The sequence below is a fragment of the Balaenoptera ricei genome, chromosome 11 (genome assembly GCF_028023285.1).
Source record: "Balaenoptera ricei isolate mBalRic1 chromosome 11, mBalRic1.hap2, whole genome shotgun sequence".
In the NCBI taxonomy this organism is placed as follows: domain Eukaryota; kingdom Metazoa; phylum Chordata; class Mammalia; order Artiodactyla; family Balaenopteridae; genus Balaenoptera; species Balaenoptera ricei.
Window position 1 is genome coordinate 69,764,979 of NC_082649.1, and position 26,521 is coordinate 69,791,499.

A 26,521-nucleotide genomic window follows, 5' to 3' on the forward strand; every position below is an offset into this window, starting at 1 on the left:
TTTTTTTTTTTAAATTATTGATTCCTACTGAATCAGCAACTCTAGGAGTAGGTAGAGCCTAGCAACATGTGTTTTTTTACTTTTTTTTGTTTGTTTGTTTGTTTATTTATTTATTTATGGCTGTGTTGGGTCTTGGTTTCTGTGCGAGGGCTTTCTCTAGTTGTGGCAAGCGGGGGCCACTCTTAATCGCGGTGCGCAGGCCTCTCACTATCGCGGCCTCTCTTGTTACGGAGCACAGGCTCCAGACGTGCAGGCTCAGCAGTTGTGGCTCACGGGCCCAGCCGCTCCGTGGCATGTGGGATCTTCCCAGACCAGGGCTCGAACCCGCGTCCCCTGCATTGGCAGGCAGACTCTCAACCACTGCGCCACCAGGGAAGCCCGGCAGGCGGATTCTTAACCACTGTGCCACCAGGGAAGTCCCAATCAGTACTTACTGATGAATCATTTTACCTCCCTTTCCAGAAATCTGGACACTTTCTGCCTTTTCAGTGCGCCTCAGATCCAAGTCATGATTCCTGTGTGGAATGTCTTCTCCTCCCCTCCTCACTTGTCTAATTCTGCCTTGCTTCAGGAGTTGTCTCAAGGTTTGCCTCCTCCAGGCTTCTCATTGCGGTGGCTTCTCTAGTTGTGAGGACGCACTCTAGGCGCGCAGGCTTCAGTAGTTGTGGCACGCGGGCTCTAGAGCGCAGGCTCAGTAGTTGTCGCCCGTGGGCTTAGTTGCTTTATTAAGTGCTTAATGCACTTAATAAGATGCATTTATTAAGGCACTTAATTAATGTAATCTTACCTATGTCCTTAAGTAGATTGACACTAAGCCTAACAACACTAAGATTCCCTTTTTTCACTCCCAATACAAAGATGCTTTAATTTTTTAACGGAATTATAGCTAACATTTTACCTTGCTTAAATTGCAGAAGGAAGAAAAAGAGAGAGTAAGAAATAATGATTGATTGATTTATTTTAATATTTATTTATTTATTTATTTGGCTGCGCCGGGTTGTATTTGCACGCGGGATCTTCATAGCTGCGTGCGGGATCTTTAGTTGCGGCATGTGGGACCTAGTTCCCTGACCAGGGATCGAACCTGGGCTCCTACATTGGGAGCGCAGAGTCTTAACCACTGGGCCACTGGGGAAGTCCCCAGAAATAATGATTTAAATAGTGGGGTAATTTATACTCACCATTTTACTCCGTGAGTACCCAAAGGCAGTGGATGTAGTCAGTGTTGTTAGTTAATATGATTGACGAAACTTATAAATGTAAAGAATTCTTGACCATTGGCAGAACAGAAATTGTTTAGGTGGTGTGGTGATGAGTTGGTAAGTATTCAGTGGTGAGGGGATGGGGAGGAAGAACTGAGGGCCAATGAAGAATTGCTGAACTGGTCCAAGCAGCAAAATACACAAGAGGTTTAATTTCTGAATATTATACCCTTTTGGAAATATCTTTGGTATATACATCTACAGGAATACATACATAAAACTATTCATACTGTATTTATATGTGGACAATAGAAAAGCCTTTTCAAGGGTGACTTTAACTATTGATGATCTTTTTTACGTGCTGCTTTAGGCCCTCATGTGAGCTCTGGCTAAGATGGGGTCCTTGTAGTAGATACCCAGTGAACTTTTGTTGGCAGTGTGAGAGCTGCCCTGTTGGTCACTGGATGTGGCTATGGATAGAAGCAGTCACAGCCTGAAAAATACGATGCTGCTCAGGATGGGGATGAGGTCAAACAGGATTTGTTCACTGATGGTTTGACTTTGTAGAGAGAGAATACATGTATAAAGATACTGATTTTACAGTTATAAAGTCATATCTATTACTGTAAAACAAAAGAATAAAGAAGAAAATAATAACTTTTTTGGTAAAACTATCACTCAGATAAAAATGGTTAACCTTTTGGTGCATTTCCTTCTTGTCTTTTTTTTCCCCTATGCATATATAAATACTTGCACATGTGTAATTCTATTTTTAAAATTGGGATCTAAATATTTATACGTTTTTTGCACATTTTGTACAACATTATATTGTAAAAATGGTCTTGAAAATCTTCCCCTGAAATTTGCTCTACTGTATCTATGTTATGTTCTCAGAAAGGCTTTTCCTCTAATAGGTCAGAAACCTCTTTGTCAGAGCCATCTGTTTCATATATTAATAGATTTTTTTGTGAACCTCACCAGGTCTGTCTTGCAAGCTCTGGTTAGGACAAGTTAGAATTCACTGATTGACCCAATCAGTGCTGTCAGTACAGATTCCTCTATCAGAGACTTGTGACCTGGTCTCATCTGTCAGCTGGCCCCTGTTAGACTTGTCCTTCATCTACTGACTCTGCAGTCGATATTTCAGATTAAATGTTTAAAAAAAAAACACATTTTAGATGTTTAGAGGAAGGCTTGTGGGGTTTTTTTTTGTTGTTTGTTTTGTTTTTAATCAAAACCATGTGCTCTGGCAGCATCTTAAAGAACAATTCCATGTCAAGGGCATTTTGGCAAGTTTTTCTCCTTTGAAGATTCATTTCTGTTAATATTTCATAAGTGAAAGTAGCAAGTAATACCTTGTGACATGTACAATCAATACATTCCTTATAAGAAATCAAATGTGTGAAACAATAGCAGCATCAATAAATTAGCCTGTTGAAGTGGAAACTCTTACTCTTTCACATTTACTGTGTTTGAATTTTGTCTCCATTGATATTCTTCCTTCCCCAGGTTGTATCTCTCCAGCTGCCTAACCTCTCATAAGGAGTCTTGAATCTTAATCTGAATAGAGCATTTAGTTCATACTGCTTACATAAATCTTACCTTTGGCATAGTAGGGAGAATATCTATGTTCCAGATACTTTTCATTTAGTAACTTTGGTGTCTTACACTTGGTAACTTTTGCCTCACCTGACTGCTTCAGAACTGGTACATTCTAAAGCCTTCCTTGGTTCCCTTCTTGAGCTATGGGTTGGCCTTTTGGTGTGGGTTATTCCGGCTCTCTCCATGTCTTTACTTCCCTACTGTTTTATCCACTCATTGTTTGTAGACTTGGTTTATCCAGTTTTGTCTGGGAGGAATGCCTGTTTTCTGGGCTTGGGCCAATTTTTTACTTAACTTTTGGGTAAAACTACAGTATCCCAGCTGCTATTTCCAGAGATGAGCTCTCTGAAACCAGTTTTATTTGTTTAGAAACCAGATAGCACATATTATGGTGGAAGACGTTACACACATTTTAGAAATAAAAATAGGCTCTCCCTAAATGGGACATCGGTTGCCTGTATGAGAACCAACACACTGATGTGTATTGTACAATTTCAGCTACCAGGGCTTCCAGGTGGGCTGGAGCTGTGATAAAGCTGTAGTGTTTTCATGAGAGACACTGTAAAATAAGCTTCACATCTACATAGGATTTGTTTGTGTTGTGTTAAGTTATTCAGTCCTTATTATGTTACTGGTTCATATGCTGCATGAACACTTGCAGCACCTGAAGTGTAAGTGTCATTACCCCAAATGAGGAAAAGGTAAATTTGCTCTGGTTAAATGGCACCATTAACTAGGGTCTCTCTTGACATCTAAGAGTTCCCACTCCATGATATACTTGTTGCCTCTTCAGCAGTGCTGATAGTAAAAGCTAGGCTATATTGTAGCATCTGGTCTCCAGTCTGGGTTGGTGTCTGAGGAGGAAGTGACAGCAGCACCATAGGCCCTGCCTGGTTAGGGAAACCTGGAAGAGAAGTCTTATGTGTCTTTTTCACTGAGGCTTGAAGAATAGTACCCCACTAGCCCTGTTTATTTTACCTCCTAAATAGTTCTCAAATCTGGCCTTTCCTCTGGCTTTTTTACTGGTTATTTCCTGTCTTCTCTTATTGCATCTTACACATTTCTTCCAGCAAATATTTCTTCCAGACCATGTTTTGAATACTTACAATGTGCTAAATACTGAGCTGTGTAATTTCACAGTACAATTTACATTTATATTATATTCATTCACTACCTCATTCTCTTAATAATCCTTGAAGGTAAGGAGTGCCTCCACTTTACAGATGAGGAATCTGTGACTCAGAGAGATTGACTTGCCCAAGGTCACGCTGAAAAAATGAGTTGGGATTTCAGTTTGAAACTGCATATACCTATGCTTTTCTATTCTATAACATTCTGTGGTGCAGAGTGATCTTTATAAAAGACAGAGCTCATCATGTTATTTTGATCTTCCTTGTAGGATAATATCCAATCTCCTTAACATATTCAGGGTGCTCCATGATCTTTGCCCTGTTGCTTTTCCAGGTTCATTTTCTACTCTTCCCCCATACTCCCTACTTTATGCTCCAGTAACACAACCTTCTTGGATTTGTTTAATTTCACATTCTGCTCTTTCTTGTCTCTCAATTATTGTTCATAGAGTTCCCTATCTTTGAACTCTTCCCTCCTCTTCTCTATTCATCTCCATTATCTCGTCCCCTCCATCCCCTACCCCACTCCCCACCCCCCACCCACCCTGCCATTACCTAACTCTGTCCAACTCTTTCTTCAAAACTCGCTTTGGGCCTCATTCCTCTTAATGCCTGATCTGACCTGACCTGTGTTTGCTCTTTATCTTTGTGTCCCCAGTAGATGGTAGTTTAATACGTTTTTGTTGAGCTGAGCAGAATTTTTGGAGGTATCACTCTCTAGAAAGCGACGTTCTAGAGACCACCAAACTTTCTTCTTGGTGAGCTGTTTTGTCAATTTTAATAGAGTAGGTAACGGTCAATTTCTGACATGAGGGATGTAACCTGTTATTAAAAAGGTTTTTCTGATTTTGGTACTTGAATGTATTAGAACTATCTTTGTGGAACCATCTTTTTTCTCCCTTTCTTAAAAAAAAAAAAAAAAAAAACTTATTTAGGCTGTGCCGGGTCTTAGTTGTGGCACGCGGGATCTTCGTTGCAGCATGTGGCATCTTTTAGTTGCAGCACGCGGGATCTTTTTAGTTGCAGCATGCAGGCTCTAGTCCCCTGACCAGGGATCGAACCTAGGCCCCCTGCATTGGGAGCGCAGAGTCTTACCCACTGGACCACCAGGGAAGTCCTCTTTCTCCCTTTTTAAATTGGACTTCTATTGCTGTTCACTATTCTTTATTGGCTAGTACCCTGGCTAGGAGGCTGAATCCTTAACTAATGGATTTGGTTTCATATGGTGTATGTGCTTTCCAACTATTGGTTCTCAGTCATCATCTCTTCTGTTCTTTCTCTGAAGCTTTATAGAACAGCCTGATTCAAGATCTCAGAGCCTCTTTATGTCAGGGTACAGAGAATGTGCATTTTAGTAAAAGAACTTCTTGATTTCTAAGTCATGGTTTTTACACATCACCACTCCCCTGCCCCCTTGTGTTTATCAAAAATCACCAGAGTCAGCAGTTCGAATGTAGAATACCATGGCATTTGCTTCATCACTTCACTGAGAAGAGTTTATTCCTTTTAAACTCTTTTCTGTGTGTAAGCATTCAGTAGTATCTTTAGTGAGTTTTAACTGATTGTTAAGTCTGCACATAATGAAAGTATTGACTTTCCCTGACATTGGAAAAGGCCCAGATATGGGAAGATTAGTTACTAGGTGGCAGAGTATCAGCTTGTCCTCTATAGATCATGATCCCTTTTTCTTTGCTGAAGTTCTGTTCACGTAATTCTCTAGACATGCTATGGTTATTTTCAAATCTTCCTTAAAAATCAGTTACTTCCTGTTGTTTAGAGGCAGCTCAGAGGGAGACAACTTTTGGAAAGCAAAATTAAATAATTGATTCAGCTACTGATGGGCTTTTCAGAGTTTGTCCGCTGGCTATAGCATCTTTATGCCAGTGTTAATGCGTTATATACATTAGATACAAGCCTTCTGAAGTGGTTGAAACTGCTGCCAGGACCTGGTAAGAACTCAGGAAATCCACAGGTCAGGAGTATCTTCCCCAAAGCAGTGAAGCAATTTGTCTGTCTGCGTTACACAGGAAAACAAGAAAATGCCCACTGTGGTGTGGGCCGCAATTAGCAGAATGCAGTAGATTTGCGGTCCTCCTTTATATGTAACTGAAGATGTGAGATTTGTTATCTAGGATGCCTAACCAAATATAGAGTGAGGACTTAGAAATAGAGGGACTACATCAGAAGTATAAGTGGGGCTCTTGGTGTGTGCCCTTTCCTTTAATCCTCTAAAAAAGAGGCTAATTAATTTTATTAGGATTCAGTAAATCATAGCTATATATGGCTTCTTGGGTAAACCAGATATAGCCTGTTGAAGAAACTAGGCCAGATGTCATGTTATAATAGGGAGAAAAAAGAATTAAAAGGGTACAATCACAGCTTTGTGGGAGCATGTAGTATATGTTATTTGTATGTTTATAATAGGATGCTATTAAACACGTGAGGATCATGTGTTTGATTCCTTTTTACAAATCTAAATGAGGGAAGCTTTTTTTTTTTAATATTTATTTATTTGGCTGCACCGGATCTTCATTGTTGGCACGCGGGATCTTTAGTTGTGGCATGTGGGATCTTTTTAGTTGAGGCATGCAGGATCTAGTTCCCTGACCCGGGATGAAACCCGGGCCCCCTGCATTGGGAGTGTGGAGTCTTAACCACTGGACCACCAGGGAAGTCCCGCGGGAAGCTTTATTTCTTCCCATTTTGTTGATGATAATGGAGGGTGTGGGACATCTGAAGGCAGTGTCTAGAGATGAGAACAAAGAGGACTTTTCACTCCTGTACAGCACAGTCTGATTGCCAGTCTCAGATGCTTTGGGAAGCCTACAAAAGTTGCCAGGATTGAGCTTCATGAACATGTATAAAGATTGAGCCGCCTCAGTCTCAGATTCTTTTCTGTTGAGATTCAGACCTTTTGTCGATAGGGTTGCTTAACACCAGTGCCCATGGGCCCCCCTTCTCTTGTTTTTAAGGAAAAGAGGCTTTTTTTTTTTTTTTTTTTTTGGCTGCTGTGGGTCTTCATTGCTGCACTTGGGCTTTCTCTAGTTGCGGCGAGCGGGGGCTACTCTTCATTGCAGTGCGCAGGCTTCTCATTGCGGTGGCTTCTCGTTGCGGAGCATGGACTCTAGGCACACGGGCTTCAGTAGCTGTGGCACGTGGGCTTAGTAGTTGTGGCTCGTGGGCTCTAGAGCGCAAGCTTAGTAGTTGTGGTGCACAGGCTTAATTGCTCCGCGGCATGTGAGATCTTCCTGGACCAGGGCTCGAACCCATGTCCCCTGCATTGGCAGGCGGATTCTTAACCACTGTGCCACCAGGGAAGTCCCGGCAGGTGGATTCTTAACCACTGCACCACCAGGGAAGTCCCAAAGAAAGGAGGCTTTGAGGCAACGGTACCGTCAGTTTCCTGGGCAGCTGACTGGCCTTTCCCAGGAATAGTCCCCTTGTTTAGCACAGGCTACTGAGCAGAGGATAGCCTGATGTCCTTCTGTTGCATTCGTGCAAGGATGTTCTCCCTTCACAGTATAGGTAGATTTTTAGGACTCTGACCTTCTTGGCTCTTGCTTTTGTATGATTAGTCCCTCCTCTGTTTATACTTTTGAATTGTGAGCTCATCTTCAGTAAGGCTTTATCTTGGTGGTCCAGGTTGAGGTATATGCAAGAGATGTTTTACATTTACTTCTAGGCAACTAGGATGTATCACTTGCTTGGGGCCTTGTTAGTTTTGGTTAATTTCTTGAACCACCTAGGTAAGTATGTATTTCAACCTCAAATTGGTTTGAGGGCAGACTTCTGGTTACAGACTCCCATTGGATACCTTTTTTCTCCCCTCTGACCTAGATTGACACAAGATTTTATGTTGTCTTCTGTGTTGGTGGTTAGAGTTTTTCTAGACCACTCTTTCATAAGAGTATAACTCTTCAATGTCCTGACCTTATGTAGAGGTAGCAGTCCCTTCTTTTTGCTTCTTTGAGCCCAGGGTATTATCTCTTTATCCCCCTGTCCCCCATCCCATCCCCTGCAAGGCTGGCACCCTCCTCTTCCCCTAGGACTGCTGTAGTGTCAGCAGTATTTGTTTGTGTTTTCAGTTTGCCTTTCATCATTGCTCCTTGGGGATTTCTCTTACTTTTTTTTTTGTGAAAGCAGTTGTGCATTTAGAATGGATACTTATATAATTTTATCCATATTTCTAGGTGTTTTTGCAGTGGGAGAATTTGCAGGGTCTCCCCCATTGCCAAGGGGCCAAGCAGGACATCCTTGTCCAACTTGTTAGATGTACTTTGTTCATTGTCGTGCTATCTTGTTGGTTTCCACCAGATAGTTTCTAGAGCTGTTGACCTGAAATCTTAACTCTGGTGCTGTCCTGCCTTCATGACTCTGGTATACCCAGTATTCAAGTACTCACTCTCAGTTGATAATTTCTTTTGCAGATAATTTTATAAGCTTTTGCTACAAAAGTGGAATCAGTGGGGAAGCTATAAAGTGGTGCACTTAATCTTGGTTTGTGTTCATTCTGAAATTTGAAATGGAGTGCATTTCATAGTTCTTGATCAAGATAACAGCAGTGCTAACAGCATTTGTAAAACTGCATGGGAAAAAAAAAAAAACTGCATGGGGTTGTGTCTACCTAGAGGGGTGGGATAGGGAGGGGGTGGGAGGGAGACACAAGAGGGAGGAGATAATGGGGATATATGTATATGTATAGTTGATTCACTTTGTTATAAAGCAGAAACTAGCACACCATTGTAAAGCAATTATACTCTAATAAAGATGTTAAAAAAAAAAACTGCATGGGTTCTTTCCATCCTTCTATGTGAGTGGCATTTTTTAGAAGCCTGTCCAAGTTCGAAATTTATAATTATTTTTAAAATTTCAATATTTTATTTATTATAAAGAGTAAAATACAGCTTGTATAATACTAATATCAAGTCAAAAATCTAAGTAGAGGCCTGCCTACTATGTCTTATCTACACTGGTGCAAAAATAATGTATGAACTTCATTAAGAGCAGAACTATCTTAAAACAGGGACTTTTGAATGTGAAGAGGCCCACCTGTCAGAATGGTTTGTTATGGAAGGCAATATTTTTGTTTTTAGTTAATGGGAGAGATGATAAGGAGAGTCTGGAAATAGCTGTGTTGTGGGGTGTTCAGTAGTTTATCTATTAGCATGGCTGAGTGGCATCCTCTAGCCCTGGGTTTATAACACTCTGCAGATGCCACCATTGACTTAGCTGGGCCTTTTGTTCAGCCTTACTGTTATGTAACAATGAGTTGCACTCCTTATTCTTGTATGCTGTGGTGAGCAGGAGGGAGGATTAGCTCCTTGTCCTGTCATTTTTCTATTACTCACTCTCCTTCTCTTTTTGGGGCATTTTTATTTTGGCTGCAGTGCTGGGGCAATGTCCACTTGAGAATAGGTCACAAGAATATTTAATGACTACTTGTTGACTGAATGACCAGAAGATTGGAACTTTATTAGCCCTCTTTCCCAAATGCAGGCCTGGAATGTCTGTCCTTGAGATTTGGCAGTTGTCTCTAGGTGTTCCACTTTTATTCTTCACTCTCAGTCAACTAGATTGTTCTTGGATGGTGGTTGCCAACTGTTTTAGGTTGGCATAGTGACTGCTGATGAGGCAAAGGTTTGGGGTTTAATTCCAGGGTACAGCCTCACCCTGGTTAAAGAGAAACCACGCTGCCCCAGACTATACCGTTAACTGTACTAGGGTGAATGAGTATCCTTGGGCACCAAGGGACCATGTAAGAGAGTATAGATGTGTTTAAGGCATATGTTTATGTAATTAGGGGAGAAAAATGCATCATAAATTTCCTAGTGGGACAATAATGTCATTTTTCATTTTTGTATTAGGGATATAATTTTAAATTATGATTAGATTTGATTTGGTATTTGGTATTTATTCAAATGCTACCGACATCTTTGGTGTCCAAAAATGACATTTTTGTTGTTTCTGTTTTGGAGTCTTATGGCTTCTTGCTCTACATCTGAGTTTTCTTTCTTGAGGCATATATCTATATCACCCCCACAGTGCCTGGCACAGTGTCTTTATCACAGAAGGTACCTAAGCTTGGCCTGAATAAATTGCTAGCCCTTCTGCCTTTCCCTTTGACCATTCTTTCTCCAAATAACTTTCTTTTTTTAAAATTAATTAATTAATTTTTATTTTTGGCTGCGTTGGGTCTTCGTTGCTGCGCGTGGGCTTTCTCTAGTTGTGGTGAGCGGGGGCTACTCTTCATTGTGGTGCGCGGGCTTCTCATTGTGGTGGCTTCTCTTGTTGCAGAGCACGGGCTCTAGGGCCTGTGGGCTTCAGTAATTGTGGCACACGGGCTCAGTAGTTGTGGCTCTTGGGCTCTAGAGCGCAGGTTTAATAGTTGTGGCACACGGGCCTAGTTGCTCCGTGGCATGTGGGATCTTCCCAGACCAGGGCTCGAACCCGTGTCTCCTGCATTGGCAGGCAGATTCTTAACCACTGCGCCACCAGGGAAGCCCATCTCCAAATAACTTTCAGCCACTTTTTTCTTTAAAATATTTCTTCAAGCTTTTATTTCATCTCAGCCTTTGCCCTTCATCCCCACTATCATGACAATATCTCCTGGCCATAATATCCCTGTGTGAATTATCTTGGTATCTTCATTATATCACCTCTCATTTGGTATATTGAAGTTTGGCCTTGTCTCTATGGAATAGCATCTTTATCTGAAGAGTGACGGGATGTACCCGACTGGGTATGCACACACACACAGGTCATCTTCCAGACTTTGACAGATGGCCCTTCTTCCCAAAGGTTAGCATCTGTTATTTTCTGCTTACAGAAATGAGGTTTTCCTGCTGATCCTCTTCTTACTTGCAAAATCTATAGTCTGAGTTTTGTCCAGACTCCATATGCTTTTTCCCCAGAGACATTATAGGAGTATTAATTTGAAAGAAGAAGCCTTTTTTCTACTTTATTGGCTTTAGGTCAGGTGCACACTTTCTTTCCCACTTATCTTTGCTAATATTCAGATGTCACTGGTTTCTTCAGTGTTTATGTCCAGTGATAGACTAGAGAGAGACTTACAGTGCAACTTTTAAGTTAACTCTGATTGGTTCAGCGGTATGAATCTTAAACTACATATTTTTACAATGTTGGAGAGAGAGAGAGGGAGTGTGTGTGTGTGTGTATGTGTGTGTGTGTGTGTGTGTGTGTGTGTGTAAGAGCCTAAGAACTGGGCACAGGTTGAATAACCTTGGCCGTAAAGTAACAGTGAAACACATAATCTAGATTGCTTACATAAGTTTCGTTAGAAGACTGTTCTAAACTGGGCCACATCTACACGAAGAGGGAGGGCAAGCCAGCGAGTCCACTTTCTACCTGCCTGTGGCTTGCTATTTGTTTATGACATTGATCAGACCTAGAGCCTTCCAGACGGAACCCAGGTGAGATTTGCCTCAGAGATGGTTCCAGTTCTTGCTGGGCTCAGGGGAAGAGGGAGGGAAGCCTACTCCCTAGCAGGAGGACATACTGCCTGTTCATGGGGATGCTGGGAGGCTTAATTAGCCTTTTTAACCCTAAGTTATTGTGTCTTAAAGGAAAGGAATTTTGTTACTTATTTGTTACTGATTAACTAGGGAGAATAGTTAGCTAGGTAATCTTTCAAATCTGTACTTTGAAATAAGATATTTTTATACTCGTTAAGTGTTTAAATCTTTGGAGAACCAGAAACAGATGATTTTATTCTAGTCCTTGTTAACTGTCTTTTAGAAGGTTATTTTTTAATTTTTACCCCTAAATACTTCATTGTATATTTCCTAAAGACATTTTCTTACATAACTGCAGAACAGTTCTCAAAATCAGGAAATAAAATACTGATACAATACTATTATCTAATCCATAGTCCATATTCAGTTGCATCAACTATTGTCCTCAGTACTGGCTTTTATAGCTTTTTCTTCCCCAGGTCCAGGACCTAATCCAGGATCCCACATTGCATTTAGTCTCCTTTAATCTGAAACAGTCCTTAGAGAATTGTTTTACATATATGGTAGGATGTGCACAGTTAGTCCCAGGATTCTTCCAATTCTCATTCTGATCCTGACTTCCTCATGCATTCTAGAGAAGGGTGATGCCACCTTGAGAGTCAAGGGATTGTGTTTGAATGGAACTCATTAGTGTAATTCAATTCTTCCACATTTTAGTAGCTGCTAATAGGTTTGGTTGTCGGAGGGGGTATGTTGGCCAAGGGAGGGGGGAGGTATCTAATAGACAGGTGATGGTTAGACTCTATACGTATTTTATTAATTTTTAATTATTTTTTTCTATACGTATTTTAAATTGCTTAGGTCACTAAATGATCCTCCTTGGTTCTGCTAGTTTTTTTCCTAAGTTTCATAATCAGTTTTTATTATTCATTGAAAATGTGGAAAACGGTGTTGGAAACAGATTTGGTTTATCTGTGGTTCTTTTCTTCCTTTGTGATTTGAGGAGGTGAACCCATTATGGATTCCCATTTACAAATCTGTGTATCATGTAATTACTAATATAAGTCAACTGGAAATGTGACATTTAGTAGTTTAAAGGTACAGGTTACCTGTTGCATTGAAGTAAATGCCACAATTTATTTTTGCATGTGGGAAGTCAAGAAATAATGGATCTTTAAATTTTCTATTCTTTGCAGATATAAATTTTTCCTGTGATTTGTCACTTATAAATCCTTGTAGCGTTGGGATGTTTTCCAGCACCAATAACCAATTCTCTGATTCTCTGTGTACCAACTGGGTGTTCAACAATTTAATTCTGATACTAACTACCCAGAGTTAGTGCAGACTCTACAGGTTAAGGACTCAGTCCCGCAAGACTACCCCTACTTCACATACCAATCACAAGTACTTGACTATCCATACTTCTCACTGACTGACTATAAATCAGGGGTTCCTATGAGCCCCTCTTTAGGTTCAAAAATTTGCAAGAATGACTCATAGAACCCAGGAATATACTTATGTTTACTGGTTTATTTTAAAGGATACAACTCAAGAACAGCCAAATGGAAGAGGTGCATAGGGCAAGGTATGGGATCGGGGGAGTTGTTGTGGAGCTTCAGTGCCCTTTCCAGGTTCCACCCTCCCAGCATCTCGATGTATTCACTGACCCAGAAGCCCTCTAAATCTCAGTGTTCAGGAGTTTTTATAGAATTTAATCTCCAGTTCCCTGCCCCTATCTTGGAGGCTGGTGGGTAGGACTGAAAGTTCCTGCTAGTCATTTGGTCTTGCTGGTGACCAGTCCCATCCTGAGGCTTTCTAGGGACCCCACCCTAAATTACTTCATTAACATAAATTCAGGTCTTGTCAAAAGGGGCTTGGTATGAATAACAAAAGACACTCCTATCACTCAGAAAATTCCAAGGGTTTTGGGAGCTCTGTGCCAGGAACCAGGGGCGAAGACCAAATGTATTTTTGTATTGTACCATAGGCACCATAAGGGGTCTACAGCTGACTAGCATTACCATTCATTTTAGAACCGTGAGAAGTGGAGCCAGAAGAGTTTACCTATGTCGTTAAGGAGCTAAGTGCACAGAGTGCCCATGTCACTGACAAAGCCAAAGTGAGAAACTTGAGTAGCCATAGAAATACAATTATGTGAATATATATTGCAAAATAGTAGTCATCCATTAGAACTTTTATTTATAGTAGATACCAATTTAGGAAAAAACCGCAGTATACAGCCTCTATGTGATGTAGGTATAATTATTTTAAAAGAAATAATAACTGAAAATCTAAAGTGATCAGCATCAATTCAGAAAGTTAGTGGCTAGTTATAGTATAGAAGGATTGATTCATGTCAGGGTCCCTGCTATAGTCTTATTTTTAAAAGCTCTGATTTGATGAGATGCTACTTGCATAGAGCTTTTTAGGATTGTGTCTCGTGGGTAGGTTGACTAGATACAGAGAAGTCTTTACCAAAGTTCATGCTGAATGTTTGCAGGGCTGTGAAGGGTAAACCATCCTCTCTGTGCACAGCTGGTAGTTGTCTGGGTTTGAAGCACCCAGACTGAACTCCGTGGCTTTATGATAGAACTCTTAGGAGAGGGAGGGGTCTCAGAGGGCTAGGGGAAGAGACTGGTCAGGGAAGTGGAGATGGTTGTGGTGGGGGAGTCAGATGGGACACCAAGCATGATTTGGCCTCTCTCGAAGCCTCTTCAGTCTCACCACGTAGTAGATAAACCTGACCTGCTTTTAGGCTGATCTGGACTCTGGGCTGGCTTAGGCTCCAGGAAGCCTAGGGAAAGTGGGCCATCCATGCCCCTGCCAAGTTGGCCCTTATCTCTGAAATCCCTGTTTTAAGAAGTTAGAGCTGTGTGGAAAGAGATACAGGACTCACAAGTTGAATGGTAACATATTTAGCCAGAATTGCTTTTACTCTTGCCTCATCTCCTGTATTTAGAGATCCAGGGATCTTACTTTTTTTTTTTTTTAACCACCCTCATATTACACAGATCTGATGTTTTAACATATGTGGTGTATGTGTGTGTGTGAGAGAGAGAGAGATTTTTTCAGAGCCCAGATTTCTCTGGGGAGCAGTGGCTATGTCACACAGGCTTCTCATAGCCAAAGCTGTCATCCCTGCTTTAGCTCCTGTCTTCCCAAATCAATTGTTTATTCTCTCCCTCCCCCCCTCCCTCCCTCTCCTTCCCTCTTCTCACCCCTCCCTCTTCTTTTTTTTCAGCTGCCTCCATAGAGAATGAAATGAATCTTTCATTTGCTCCCCTCAGCAGTGGCCTAGGGCTTTACTCCTACTTATTCAAAACTCCTGGGACTGGCTCTGCAGGGATGTGCTTCTCAGAGACCTCTTGGATGAAGGGCATAAGCCAGGGAAGCTTTACGAGGCGGGCAGTGTACACAAGGAACCTCAGCCCTTGGCTATTTTAAAGAGGATGTGGATAGCAGAGATTCAGTGGTAAAAGTGAAAATTTGACTTTGCAAATGTAGTATTAACTTCAGTTATTGAGAAAATTTGCCCTTGATGGTTAATTACATTTATAAAATAACCTGTGTGTATCATTTATATATCAGATTGATTTTGTGTTTTTTTATTTGAATATGGTATGGAGTATTTTATGATGTTCATGTAATGTGGTCCTCTGCTCGTTACATTAAAAAAAAAAAAAAAACGCCAATTTTTCTTTCTTTGTGATACCTGAAAATTTTGGGGAAAAGACCATAGATCTTAGAGTTTTGTTGTCTTAGGAGAGCAAGTTCTCAAACTTACTCTTAAAAATTATTGAAGACCCCAAAGAACTTTTGTTTATATTGGTTATATTGGTCAATATATGCTGTAATAGAAATTAAAACTGAGAAATAAAAAAATATTAATTCATTTTAAAATAATAAAATAATTATGTTAACATAAATAACCTTTTAAATGAAAAATAACTATACTTTCCAAAACAAAAAAATTAGAAGGGTAGAATTGTTTTACACATTCGAAAATTTGAAAATGTCTGAGTAGAGACAGCTGGATTCTCAGATCTGGTTCTTCATTTAGCTTGTTGTGACTTACTGTTTTGTTGTTGACTTATTGTATTGTTGGAGTACATGAAGAATGTAGTTGGAGAAGGGAGGAGTGTTTTAACATCCTTTTCAGATAACTGTGGGTATTCTTTGTTTTATTTATTTTTTATTTTTGGCTGCTTTTGGGTCTTCATTGCTGCACGCGGGCTTTCTCTAGTTGCAGTGAGCGGGGGCTACTCTTCGTTGCGGTGCACGGGCTTCTCATTGCGGTGGCTTCTCTTGTTGCAGAGCATTGGCTCTAGGGATGTGGGCTCAGTAGTTGTGGCTCACACGCTCTAGAGTGCAGGCTCAGTAGTTGTGGCGCATGGGCTTAGTTGCTCCGCAGCATGTGGGATCTTCGCGGACCAGGGCTCGAACCCGTGGCCCCTGCATTGGCAGGCGAATTCTCAACCACTGCGCCACCAGGGAAGCCCCACTGTGGGTATTCTTTACTAGTATACCGAAACGCTGAAAAATGGTAGTTTCTTCAAGGTTAATTGTTACAGAGACTTTGAAACCATATCAAGGAACTTTTTGTATTCTGTTACATTAAAATCCATTGGTCTATCTTGCACTTTGAATGGCTCTTTAACCCATGCATGATTTTGACTTTCTGGCTCCCTTGAAAGGGTCTTTAGGACCCTCAGGACCACCTGAGGGAACCACCCTTTAAAAACTGCTGTCATAGAATCTGGAAGGGGTCTTAAAGATGAACTCAGGCCCATCTTTCTTCTAGGCTGGAATAAGAGGGGTAATGGAAGTTGTGGGAGAACTGATATGCCCAAGGTAATGCAGCTAATTTCCCATTGAGCTGTGACTATAATTTAGGTTTCTTGACTGATTCTTTAAACGTGGCTTCAGTGCCTCTGCTGTGCTTGGTGCTGGCCTCACTGCATTGCCTTTTGGGAGAGTTGTCTCCTGTGGCCCTGCTTCTTGGAGTCTTGAATGTTTGTTCACCTTTCCTTCCTTATTTTGTCTTAAGTTCCTAATTGCCAAAAGTCTCTTTAGATTTCTGAATAAAATATTTTGATCTCTTGTCAGTTTAGCTCTGTGGCTGCTTGTGTGTATTAAATGTGTTTTTAAGTAACTGAAAGATAATCAAAAGGCATTTGGGCTACGTGGAAGTTTGAAGTACACATCAGGTCTTTATCTTGCACAAGAAAGGTGTTTTGAAATAACTTTAGAGCTCCACAGTCGATCTCTCACAGCAGATTGGAAGAATCTTATAGATACCCAGGGAGTACTAATATATATGAACTGAACTCTTTTTCCCCTTTGAATTACTTAAATTATTTGACTAATGGGTTTCTTTGAAGGGATGTTGCTTAAAGTTTTGGGCTGAATGTTTTCATGCTCTGAAAACTTTCCTCCCCTTGTAAATTAGCGTAAATGCATGATTTTGTTTATATTCTCAATGGAAAAAAGGTGTGAGTGGCACTTGCTGTTGAATTGCTTTGAGATCATTTGAGGAAATTTAGTATTACTCAAGGTCACCAAAATTAATGAGGACATGGCAGTTTGGAATGGATTATTTTTATCAAAGGCAGGATCAGGCTACTGCTGAGGAACACAAAGACATCTCTGAAATTTCACGGGCTGCCCTGCAGTGGTGAAGCAGTGTGTGATTGCATTTTTCAGTGTGGACTCTCCAGGCATGGTCTGCTTTGTGAACAAAGGCTTTGTGTGTGTGGGGGGGGGGGTTAAGTTTTTAGTATTAGATGTTTTATTTGTTTGTTTGTTTGTTTTTTTATACTGCAGGTTCTTATTAGTCATCAATTTTATACATATCAATCCCAATCGCCCAATTCAGCACACCACCATCCCCACCCCACCGTGGTTTTCCCCCCTTGGTGTCCATACGTTTGTTCTCTACATCTGTGTCTCAATTTCTGCCCTGCAAACTGGTTCATCTGTACCATTTTTTCTAGGTTCCACATATATGTGTTAATATACGTTATTTGTTTTTCTCTTTCTGACTTACTTCACTCTGTATGACAGTCTCTAGATCCATCCACGTCTCAACAAATGACTCAATTTCGTTCCTTTTTATGGCTGAGTAATATTCCATTGTATATATGTACCACATCTTCTTTATCCATTCGTCTGTCAATGGGCATTTCGGTTGCTTCCATGACCTGGCTATTGTAAATAGTGCTGCAATGAACATTGGGGTGCATGTGTCCTTTTGAATTATGGTTTTCTCTGAGTATATGCCCAGTAGTGGGATTGCTGGATCATATGGTAATTCTATTTTTAGTTTTTTAAGGAACCTCCATACTGTTCTCCATAGTGGCTGTATCAATTTACATTCCCACCAACAGTGCAAGAGGGTTCCCTTTTCTCCACACCCTCTCCAGCATTTGTTGTTTGTAGATTTTCTGATGATGCCCATTCTAACTGGTGTGAGGTGATACCTCACTGTAGTTTTGATTTGCATTTCTCTAATAATTAGTGATGGTGAGCAGCTTTTCATGTGTTTCTTGGCCATCTGTATGTCTTCTTTGGAGAAATGTCTATTTAGGTCTTCTGCCCATTTTTGGATTGGGTTGTTTGTTTCTTTAATATTGAGCTGCATGAGCTGTTTATATATTTTGGAGATTAATCCTTTGTCTGTTGATTCGTTTGCAAATATTTTCTCCCATTCTGAGGGTTGTCTTTTCGTCTTGTTTATGGTTTCCTTTGCTGTGCAAAAGCTTTGAAGTTTCATTAGGTACCATTTGTTTATTTTTCTTTTTATTTCCATTACTCTAGGAGGTGGATCAAAAAAGATCTTGCTGTGATTTATGTCAAAGAGTGTTCTTCCTATGTTTTCCTCTAAGAGTTTTATAGTGTCCGGTCTTACATTTCAGTCTCGAATCCATTTTGAGTTTATTTTTGTGTATGGTGTTAGGGAGTGTTCTAATTTCATTCTTTTACATGTAGCTGTCCAGTTTTCCCAGCACCACTTATTGAAGAGACAGTCTTTTCTCCATTGTATATCTTTGCCTCCTTTGTCATAGATTAGTTGACCATAGGTGCATGGGTTAATCTCTGGGCTTTCTGTCTTGTTCCATTGGTCTATGTTTCTGTTTTTGTGCCAGTACCATATTGTCTTGATTACTGTAGCTTTGTAATATAGTCTGAAGTCAGGGAGTCTGTTGTAAGGTTAGATTGTTTATTTGAGATTTTTCTTGTTTCTTGAGGTAGGCTTGTATAGCTATAAACTTCCCTCTTAGAACTGCTTTTGCTGCATCCCATAGGTTTTGGATTGTCGTGTTTTCATTGTCATTTGTCTCTAGGTATTTTTTGATTTCCTCTTTGATTTCTTCAGTGATCTCTTGGTTATTTAGTAACGTATTGTTTAGCCTCCATGTGTTTGTGTTTTTTACGTTTTTTTCCCTGTAATTCATTTCTAATCTCATAGCATTGTGGTCAGAAAAGATGCTTGATATGATTTCAATTTTCTTAAATTTACTGAGGCTTGATTTGTGACCCAAGATGTGATCTATCCTGGAGAATGTTCTGTGCGCACTTGAGAAGAAAGTGTAATCTGCTGTTTTTGAATGGAATGTCCTATAAATATCAATTAAATCTATCTGGTCTATTGTGTCATTTAAAGCTTGTGTTTCCTTATTTATTGTCATTTTGGATGATCTGTCCATTGGTGTAAGTGAGGTGTTAAAGTCCCTCACTATTATTGTGTTACTGTCGATTTTCTCTTTTATAGCTGTTAGCAGTTGCCTTATGTATTGAGGTGATCCTATGTTGGGTGCATATATATTTATAATTGTTATACCTTCTTCTTGGATTGATCCCTTGATCATTATGTAGTGTCTTTCCTTGTCTCTTGTAACATTCTTTATTTTAAAGTCTATTTTATCTGATATGAGTATAGCTACTCCAGCTTTCTTTTGATTTCCATTTGCATGGAATATCTCTTTCCATCCCCTCACTTTCAGTCTGTATGTGTCCCTAGGTCTGAAGTGGGTCTCTTGTAGACAGCATATATATGGGTCTTGTTTTTTTGTATCCATTCAGCAAGCCTGTGTCTTTTGGTTGGAGCATTTAATCCATTCACGTTTAAGGTAATTTTCAATATGTATGTTCCTATGACCATTTTCTTAATTGTTTTGAGTTTGTTTTTGTAGGTTCTTTTTTTCTCTTGTGTTTCCCACTTAGAGAAGTTCCTTTAGCATTTGTTGTAGAGCTGGTTTGGTGGTGCTGAATTCTCTTAGCTTTTGCTCGTCTGTAAAGCTTTTGATTTCTCCATCGAATCTGAATGAGATCCTTGCCGGGTAGAGTAATCTTGGTTGTAGGTTGTTCCCTTTCATCACTTTAAGTATATCATGCCACTCTCTTCTGGCTTGTAGAGTTGCTGCTGAGAAGTCAGCTGTTAACCTTATGGGAGTTGCCTTGTATGTTATCTTTCTTTTTTCCCTTGCTGCTTTCAATAATTTTTCTTTGTCTTTAATTTTTGCCAGTTTGATTACTATGTGTCTCAGCGTGTTTCTCCTTGGGTTTATCCTGTATGGGACTCTCTGCGCTTCCTGGACTTGGGTGGCTATTTCCTTTCCCATGTAAGGGAAGTTTTTGACTCTAATCTCTTCAGATATTTTCTCTGGTCCTTTCCCTCTCTCTTCTCCTTCTGGGACCCCTATAATGCGAATGTTGTTGCGTTTAATGTTGTCCCAGAGGTCTCTTAGGCTGTCTTCATTTCTTTTCATTCTTTTTTCTTTAGTCTGTTCCACAGCAGTGAATTCCACCATTCTGTCTTCCAGGTCACTTATCCGTTCTTCTGCCTCAGTTATTCTGCTATTGATTCCTTCTAGTGTAGTTTTCATTTCAGTTATTGTATTGTTCATTTCTGTTTGTTTGTTCTTTAATTCTTCTAGGTCTTTGTTAAACATTTCTTGCATCTTCTCGATCTTTTTGCCTCCATTCTTTTTCCGAGGTCCTGGATCATCTTCACTATCATTATTCTGAATTCTTTTTCTGGAAGGTTGCCTATCTCCACTTCATTTGGTTGTTTTTCTGAGGTTTTATCTTGTTCCTTCATCTGGTATATAGCCCTCTGCCTTTTCATCTTGTCTAGCTTTCTGTGGATGTGGTTTTTGTTCCACAGGCTTCAGGATTGTAGTTCTTCTTGCTTCTGCTGTCTGCCCTCTGGTGTGTGTGTGTGTCTTTGTGTGTTTATTTCCTCCTGTGTGTCTCCCTGCCAGGGGTGTGTCTAAGGGCTGTGCCCACATGATTAATTCTGCTGATTCTTGGCCAGGCAACACTTTACAGACAGGTGTCGTCTTTTAATTTAGCAGGGCAGAAGACCCTTTTCCTTCGCTCTCAAGATTGCTTTGAGAGGCTCGACTGGGATTGGCTGTGTGTTTCTTCGTAATTATAGCCTCCTTTTAGCAATCCCAATGTATTAAACTGTAGAAATTAACATATTACTTAGGGGTTGAATATTTTCCTTTCAGAGTGGTTCTGTTTGGAGTTCCTTTAAATAGCTAGGTCTCCCATTTCATTAAAATAGAATTTGAGTCCCAGAATTTGCTTTGTAGGAATATACAGATCCTTATCAAGGTGCAACACACCCATGATCACTCTCCTAGTGTCTCTGTGTCTTAGAGGCAGAGCTTCTCTTCACTGGAGATTGAAGCAGTGTTTCACATGGGATGAGGAGCAAATGGGGAGATGCATTTTTTTCCTCATCAACTTTTTTCTCATGTCTGTCTAACAGTTCTACTAAGAGCTAATTTTTTGAATCAGGGCTGCCTTCCCTGTGTTCTGAAAGGCTTTGCCCACATGGAAGTGTCTGTGTGGGTGGGTGGAGCCCCTTAGAGACAAAGTGCAATTGACTGTGCTGCTGCCCCCTGAAGATCAGCTTTTCCTCTGCCATTTTCCCTTTGTTGCTTTTTTGAAGGTGATCAGTAACAGCAAAACCTGCCCCTTAAGTAGTTGGTATGGTTCTAAAGAGCTGAGAAAAGAATTCATTGTGTCCTCTATGTAAAGAAGTTTAGTGGCTCTTGGAAGGGAAGGAAAGAGAAAAACCAAATTTGATGGGACTTAAGAAATCCATTACTTTCCAGTTTCTTCTCTGTCATGGGCATCTGATGGCCTGGGTACTATTTTAAAGTTTCCTCTGTTTTTAAAATGTTTTGAGAAGGGGGCTGGATCAATGTCTTTCATAGTCTAATATGTGTGGTTGTTGAATGTTTAATTGATGTTTGCTTCTGTCTGTCAGGAGCTTGGGGCTGAGGTTGTTTTGAAGATGTTTGTTAACTGGGGGTTTACAGGCTTTTCATTGTTATTGCTGACCTCTCAGTGATTGTCATTCTTCCATCACCACACAATTTCTTCTCTAAAATGACAGGAATTCAGATTACCTAAAGGTACTTGCTAATTAAAAATTGTTCTCTAAAAGCCACTCCATAATCAGCCAGGCACACTGTAAGCAAAACACTTATTAAGGGCATTTTTTACGGAGCTAGAACAAATCATCTTAAAATTTGTATGGAGACACAAAAGACCCCGAATAGGCAAAGCAGTCTTGAGGCAAAAAAATGGAGCTGGAGGAATCAGACTCCCTGACTTCAGACTATACTACAAAGCTACAGTAATCAAGACAATATGGTACTGGCACAAAAACAGAAACATAGATCAATGGAACAAGATAGAAAGCCCAGAGATTAACCCACGCACCTATGGTCAACTAATCTATGACAAAGGAGGCAAAGATATACAATGGAGAAAAGACAGTCTCTTCAATAAGTGGTGCTGGGAAAACTGGACAGCTACATGTAAAAGAATGAAATTAGAATACTCCCTAACACCATACACAAAAATAAACTCAAAATGGATTAGAGACCTAAATATAAGACTGGACACTATAAAACTCTTAGAGGAAAACATAGGAAGAACACTCTTTGACATAAATCACAGCAAGATCTTTTTTGATCCACCTCCTAGAGTAATGGAAATAAAAACAAAAATAAACAAGTGGGACCTAATGAAACTTCAAAGCTTTTGCACAGCAAAGGAAACCATAAACAAGACGAAAAGACAACCCTCAGAATGGGAGAAAATATTTGCAAATGAATCAACGGACAAAGGATTAATCTCCAAAATATATAAACAGCTCATTCAGCTCAATATCAAAGAAACAAACACCCCAATCCAAAAATGGGCAGAAGACCTAAATAGACATTTCTCCAAAGAAGACATACAGACGGCCACGAAGCACATGAAAAGATGCTCAACATCACTAATTATTAGAGAAATGCAAATCAAAACTACAATGAGGTATCACCTCACTCCTGTTAGAATGGGCATCATCAGAAAATCTACAAACAACAAATGCTGGAGAGGGTGTGGTGAAAAGGGAACCCTCTTGCACTGTTGGTGGGAATGTAAATTGATACAGCCACTATGGAGAACAATATGGAGGTTCCTTAAAAAACTAAAAATAGAATTACCATATGACCCAGCAATCCCACTACTGGGCATATACCCAGAGAAAACCGTAATTCAAAAAGACACATGCACCCGAATGTTCATTGCAGCACTATTTACAATAGCCAGGTCATGGAAGCAACCTAAATGCCCATCAACAGACGAATGGATAAAGAAGATGTGGTACATATATACAATGGAATATTACTCAGCCATAAAAAGGAACGAAATTGAGTCATTTGTTGAGACGTGGATGGATCTAGAGACTGTCATACAGAGTGAAGTAAGTCAGAAAGAGAAAAACAAATATCGTATATTAATGCATGTATGCGGAACCTAGAAAAATGGTACAGATGAGCCAGTTTGCAGGGCAGAAGTTGAGACACAGATGTAGAGAATGGACATATGGACACCAAGGGGGGAAAACTGCGGTGGGGTGGGGATGGTGGTGTGCTGAATTGGGCGATTGGGATTGACATGTATACACTGATGTGTATAAAACTGATGCCTAATAAGAACCTGCAGTATAAAAAAACAAACAAAACAACTAATACTAAACTTTCATTGGGTTATTTGTATGGAAACATGTTAATATAAATGTTTCAGACATTACATGAAATTTCTAAAAATCTTATATTTGTATTTGTATGGAAATATGTATGGAAATATGTTAATATAAATGTTTCAGACATTACATGAAATTTCTAAAAATCATATTTGTATTTGTATGGAAATATGTATGGAAATATGTTAATATAAATGTTTCAGACATTACATGAAATTTCTAAAAATCTTATATTTGTACTTGTATGGAAATATGTATGGAAATATGTTAATATAAATGTTTCAGACATTAAAAAAAAAAAAAAAAAAAAAACACTTATTAAGCAGTCTAGAATGAAACGGGGTTTATGCTGATTATGAACATTGACTTCCAAACACAGAGTAGTTGCTGATGAATTATCATTATACTAATATTTAGAAATAAATTTCACTTCTAAACCTGCTGATATTTAATTGGTTTACTACTTCCTTTCTAAAACCTAATGAACTAAAGATACAGGTTTCCTTCAGAGACTTGTAATCTGCTTTGTCAGTGAATGGTAGCTCAGCATTAGTTATATATATATATATATATATATATATATTTTTTTTTTTTTTTACTACTTATTTTATTTATTTTATTTTTGGCTGCATTGGGTCTTCGTTGCTGTGCGCGGGCTTCTTCTCTGGTTGCGGCGAGCGGGGGCTACTCTTCATTGCAGTGCGCGTGCTTCTCATTGCAGTGGCTTCTCTTGTTGCGGAGCACAGGCTCTAGGCATGCGGGCTTCGGTAGTGTGGCGCATGGGCTCAGTAGTTGTGGCTCGCAGGCTCTAGAGCACAGGCTCAGTAGTTTTGGTGCACGGGCTTAGTTGCTCCGCGGCATGTGGGATCTTCCCGGACCAGAGCTCGAACCCGTGTCCCCTGCATTGGCAGGCGGTCTTAACCACTGTGACACCAGGGAAACCCAGCATTAGTTATATTAATATTTATTTGTGGATCACTTTTCTTCCCTGTACCTTAATGCCCTTTGTAAATGTTTTTGGAAGTGTGTTATTAATGCAAAAATTTGAATTTTATTACTAAATCATTTCATAGCTGCTCTTTGCTTTAGTTGTCTTGAGAGGCTAAGTACATGACCCATCAGGACACACACACTCATTATTCCTGTGGTTTTTAACTGAGCAGTCTTAAACTTAAATTCTAGTTTTCCAAAATTCTAAAGGATCCAGTTTGCTTTGTTTTGTTTCTGTTTCTGTTCGGGAGAACATAGAAATTCTGTTTCAAATTGTGTCTGGACCTTGATAAGAGATTCCAGTTCTGGAATAGTATTTGTGTTGAATAATTAGAGACTTGTGTTTCCTTCTTTTTTTTAATTTTGGGAGATGGGAGGAATTTTAGGATGACCTGATTCTGGATGTGGTTGTCTACAACAGTTTGTCTTATAAAAGATTATTTATCTTGTGCCCCTCTCCCCCACATTTTATTATTAAAAAAAAACCAAGTATACCAAAAAATTGAAGGAATTGGTGAATCTTCATGTTAATATTTTGCTCTACTTGCTTTATCACAAAACAATCCGTCTAGCTTTCTTTATCTTGTTTTTTCTTTCCACTGAAGAAGAAATGACCTTGCTAATAGTAAAGTGGAGAGAGAGACAGATAGACATGCATAGTGCCTGACACATAGTAAATGTAATAGAGCTGGTTGGCAAGAGAGAGAGTGAATGTGAATGAATGAATAGGACATGCTTCTAGATTTAGGATACAAAGAGGCAATTCCCAGCTAAATCCCTGCCATTAGGGCCTTACTGTTGGGTCAGGAGGTGAGAAACCAAAGAAGGCAGACACTGTGCCAGGTAGCTCACATGAAGCCTTCGGTGAAGGTCAGCATGGTTAGCATGGCTACTGGAGTTCTGGAGTTCAGAAGAGGGAATATGATCCCAGAAGACTGGGGCAGTTGACAAAGGCTTCTTGGAAGAAATGGAGGTGGAAATGGGCCAAGAGTTAGGGCAGAGCCTGAGAACAGAGATGTGGGCACAGGGGCATTCTGAGCCACGGGGAGCCTGAGGCTACCTAAGTATTTGGGAGGAGTGACAGTGTGATAAATAGCCAGTAGCCTGTAAGTGCTTTATTCAGGTGATTGGAGAGTGGACCATCTTCCTTGTAGTGCTCCAAGGCAGGGCCCACTCCTTATTCCCTGAGCACTCCCAGTTACTCCCGCTCCAGGGCTCCGCCTTTGCTGCTCACTCTGCCTGGACTCAGTCCCTCCAGATGTCTGTGTGGCTCCCTCTTCCTTCTGGCCTCTGCTCAGTGAGAACTTCCCTGTTGCCCCTATATAAAATAACAGCTCCTTCTGGCCCACACGAGCCAACTAGCACCCTCTAACATACTTTTTTCTTCTTTCTACTGTGTCCCCAAAGCCTAGTACAGTGCCTGTGATTATATATACATGTATATGTATATATATAGATATAAAGAGTTGGTGCTCAGGAAACAGTTGATGCATGAAGGAACGAACAAATGGGAATTCTGAGGTGTATAGGGCGTTTGGGCAAGAAAATATCTTAAAGGGACCAAACAAGCAGCTAAGAGAAGCTTGAGCTGGGCAGAGAGTCACCAAAATATGTCTTAGGGCCAGTGCCCTTGTGGGGAGGGTTGAGATTTGGGTATGGTTAGCTGACCTGCTTAGAAAAGCTCCCAGGGAATTCATCCTTGACATTTTCTCTTTGAAAAATTCATGCTCCTAAGTGAAGCCTTTGGTGATTCTGATGCCTCTTGTGCTCCTCCTAGGATCCCTGCAGTGGACCATGAGACGGTAATGTCCACTGAGGACCTCTGGGAGCCATGTCAGACGAATCCGCCTCAGGGAGCGATCCAGACCTGGACCCAGACGTGGAGCTGGAGGATGCGGAAGAGGAGGAGGAGGAGGAGGAGGAGGTGGCAGTGGAGGAGCATGGCAGGGATGACGAGGAAGACCTGCTGGATGGTGAGTGACTCTAGTGAGTGACAGAGGTTGCCTTATCTTTATTCTAATAGAATTTTTGCTGAGACAACTTCGTGTTGGCAGTTGGATTTCTTAGCTC

The 26,521-nt window shown here is 40.3% G+C and overlaps 1 protein-coding gene across 5 annotated transcripts in view; it reads left to right on the top strand.

The window, feature by feature from the left end:
- Positions 1-26,521, top strand: part of RAD54L2 (RAD54 like 2) — an 89,671-nt gene that overhangs the window by 13,967 nt on the left and 49,183 nt on the right. For all 5 annotated transcript variants that reach the window (XM_059939776.1, XM_059939777.1, XM_059939775.1 and 2 more), the window contains one exon: positions 26,229-26,424. In XM_059939776.1, the coding sequence (XP_059795759.1) occupies positions 26,283-26,424 (142 nt within the window). In that variant the 5' untranslated portion in view covers positions 26,229-26,282. The remainder of the gene's footprint in view (positions 1-26,228; positions 26,425-26,521) is intronic.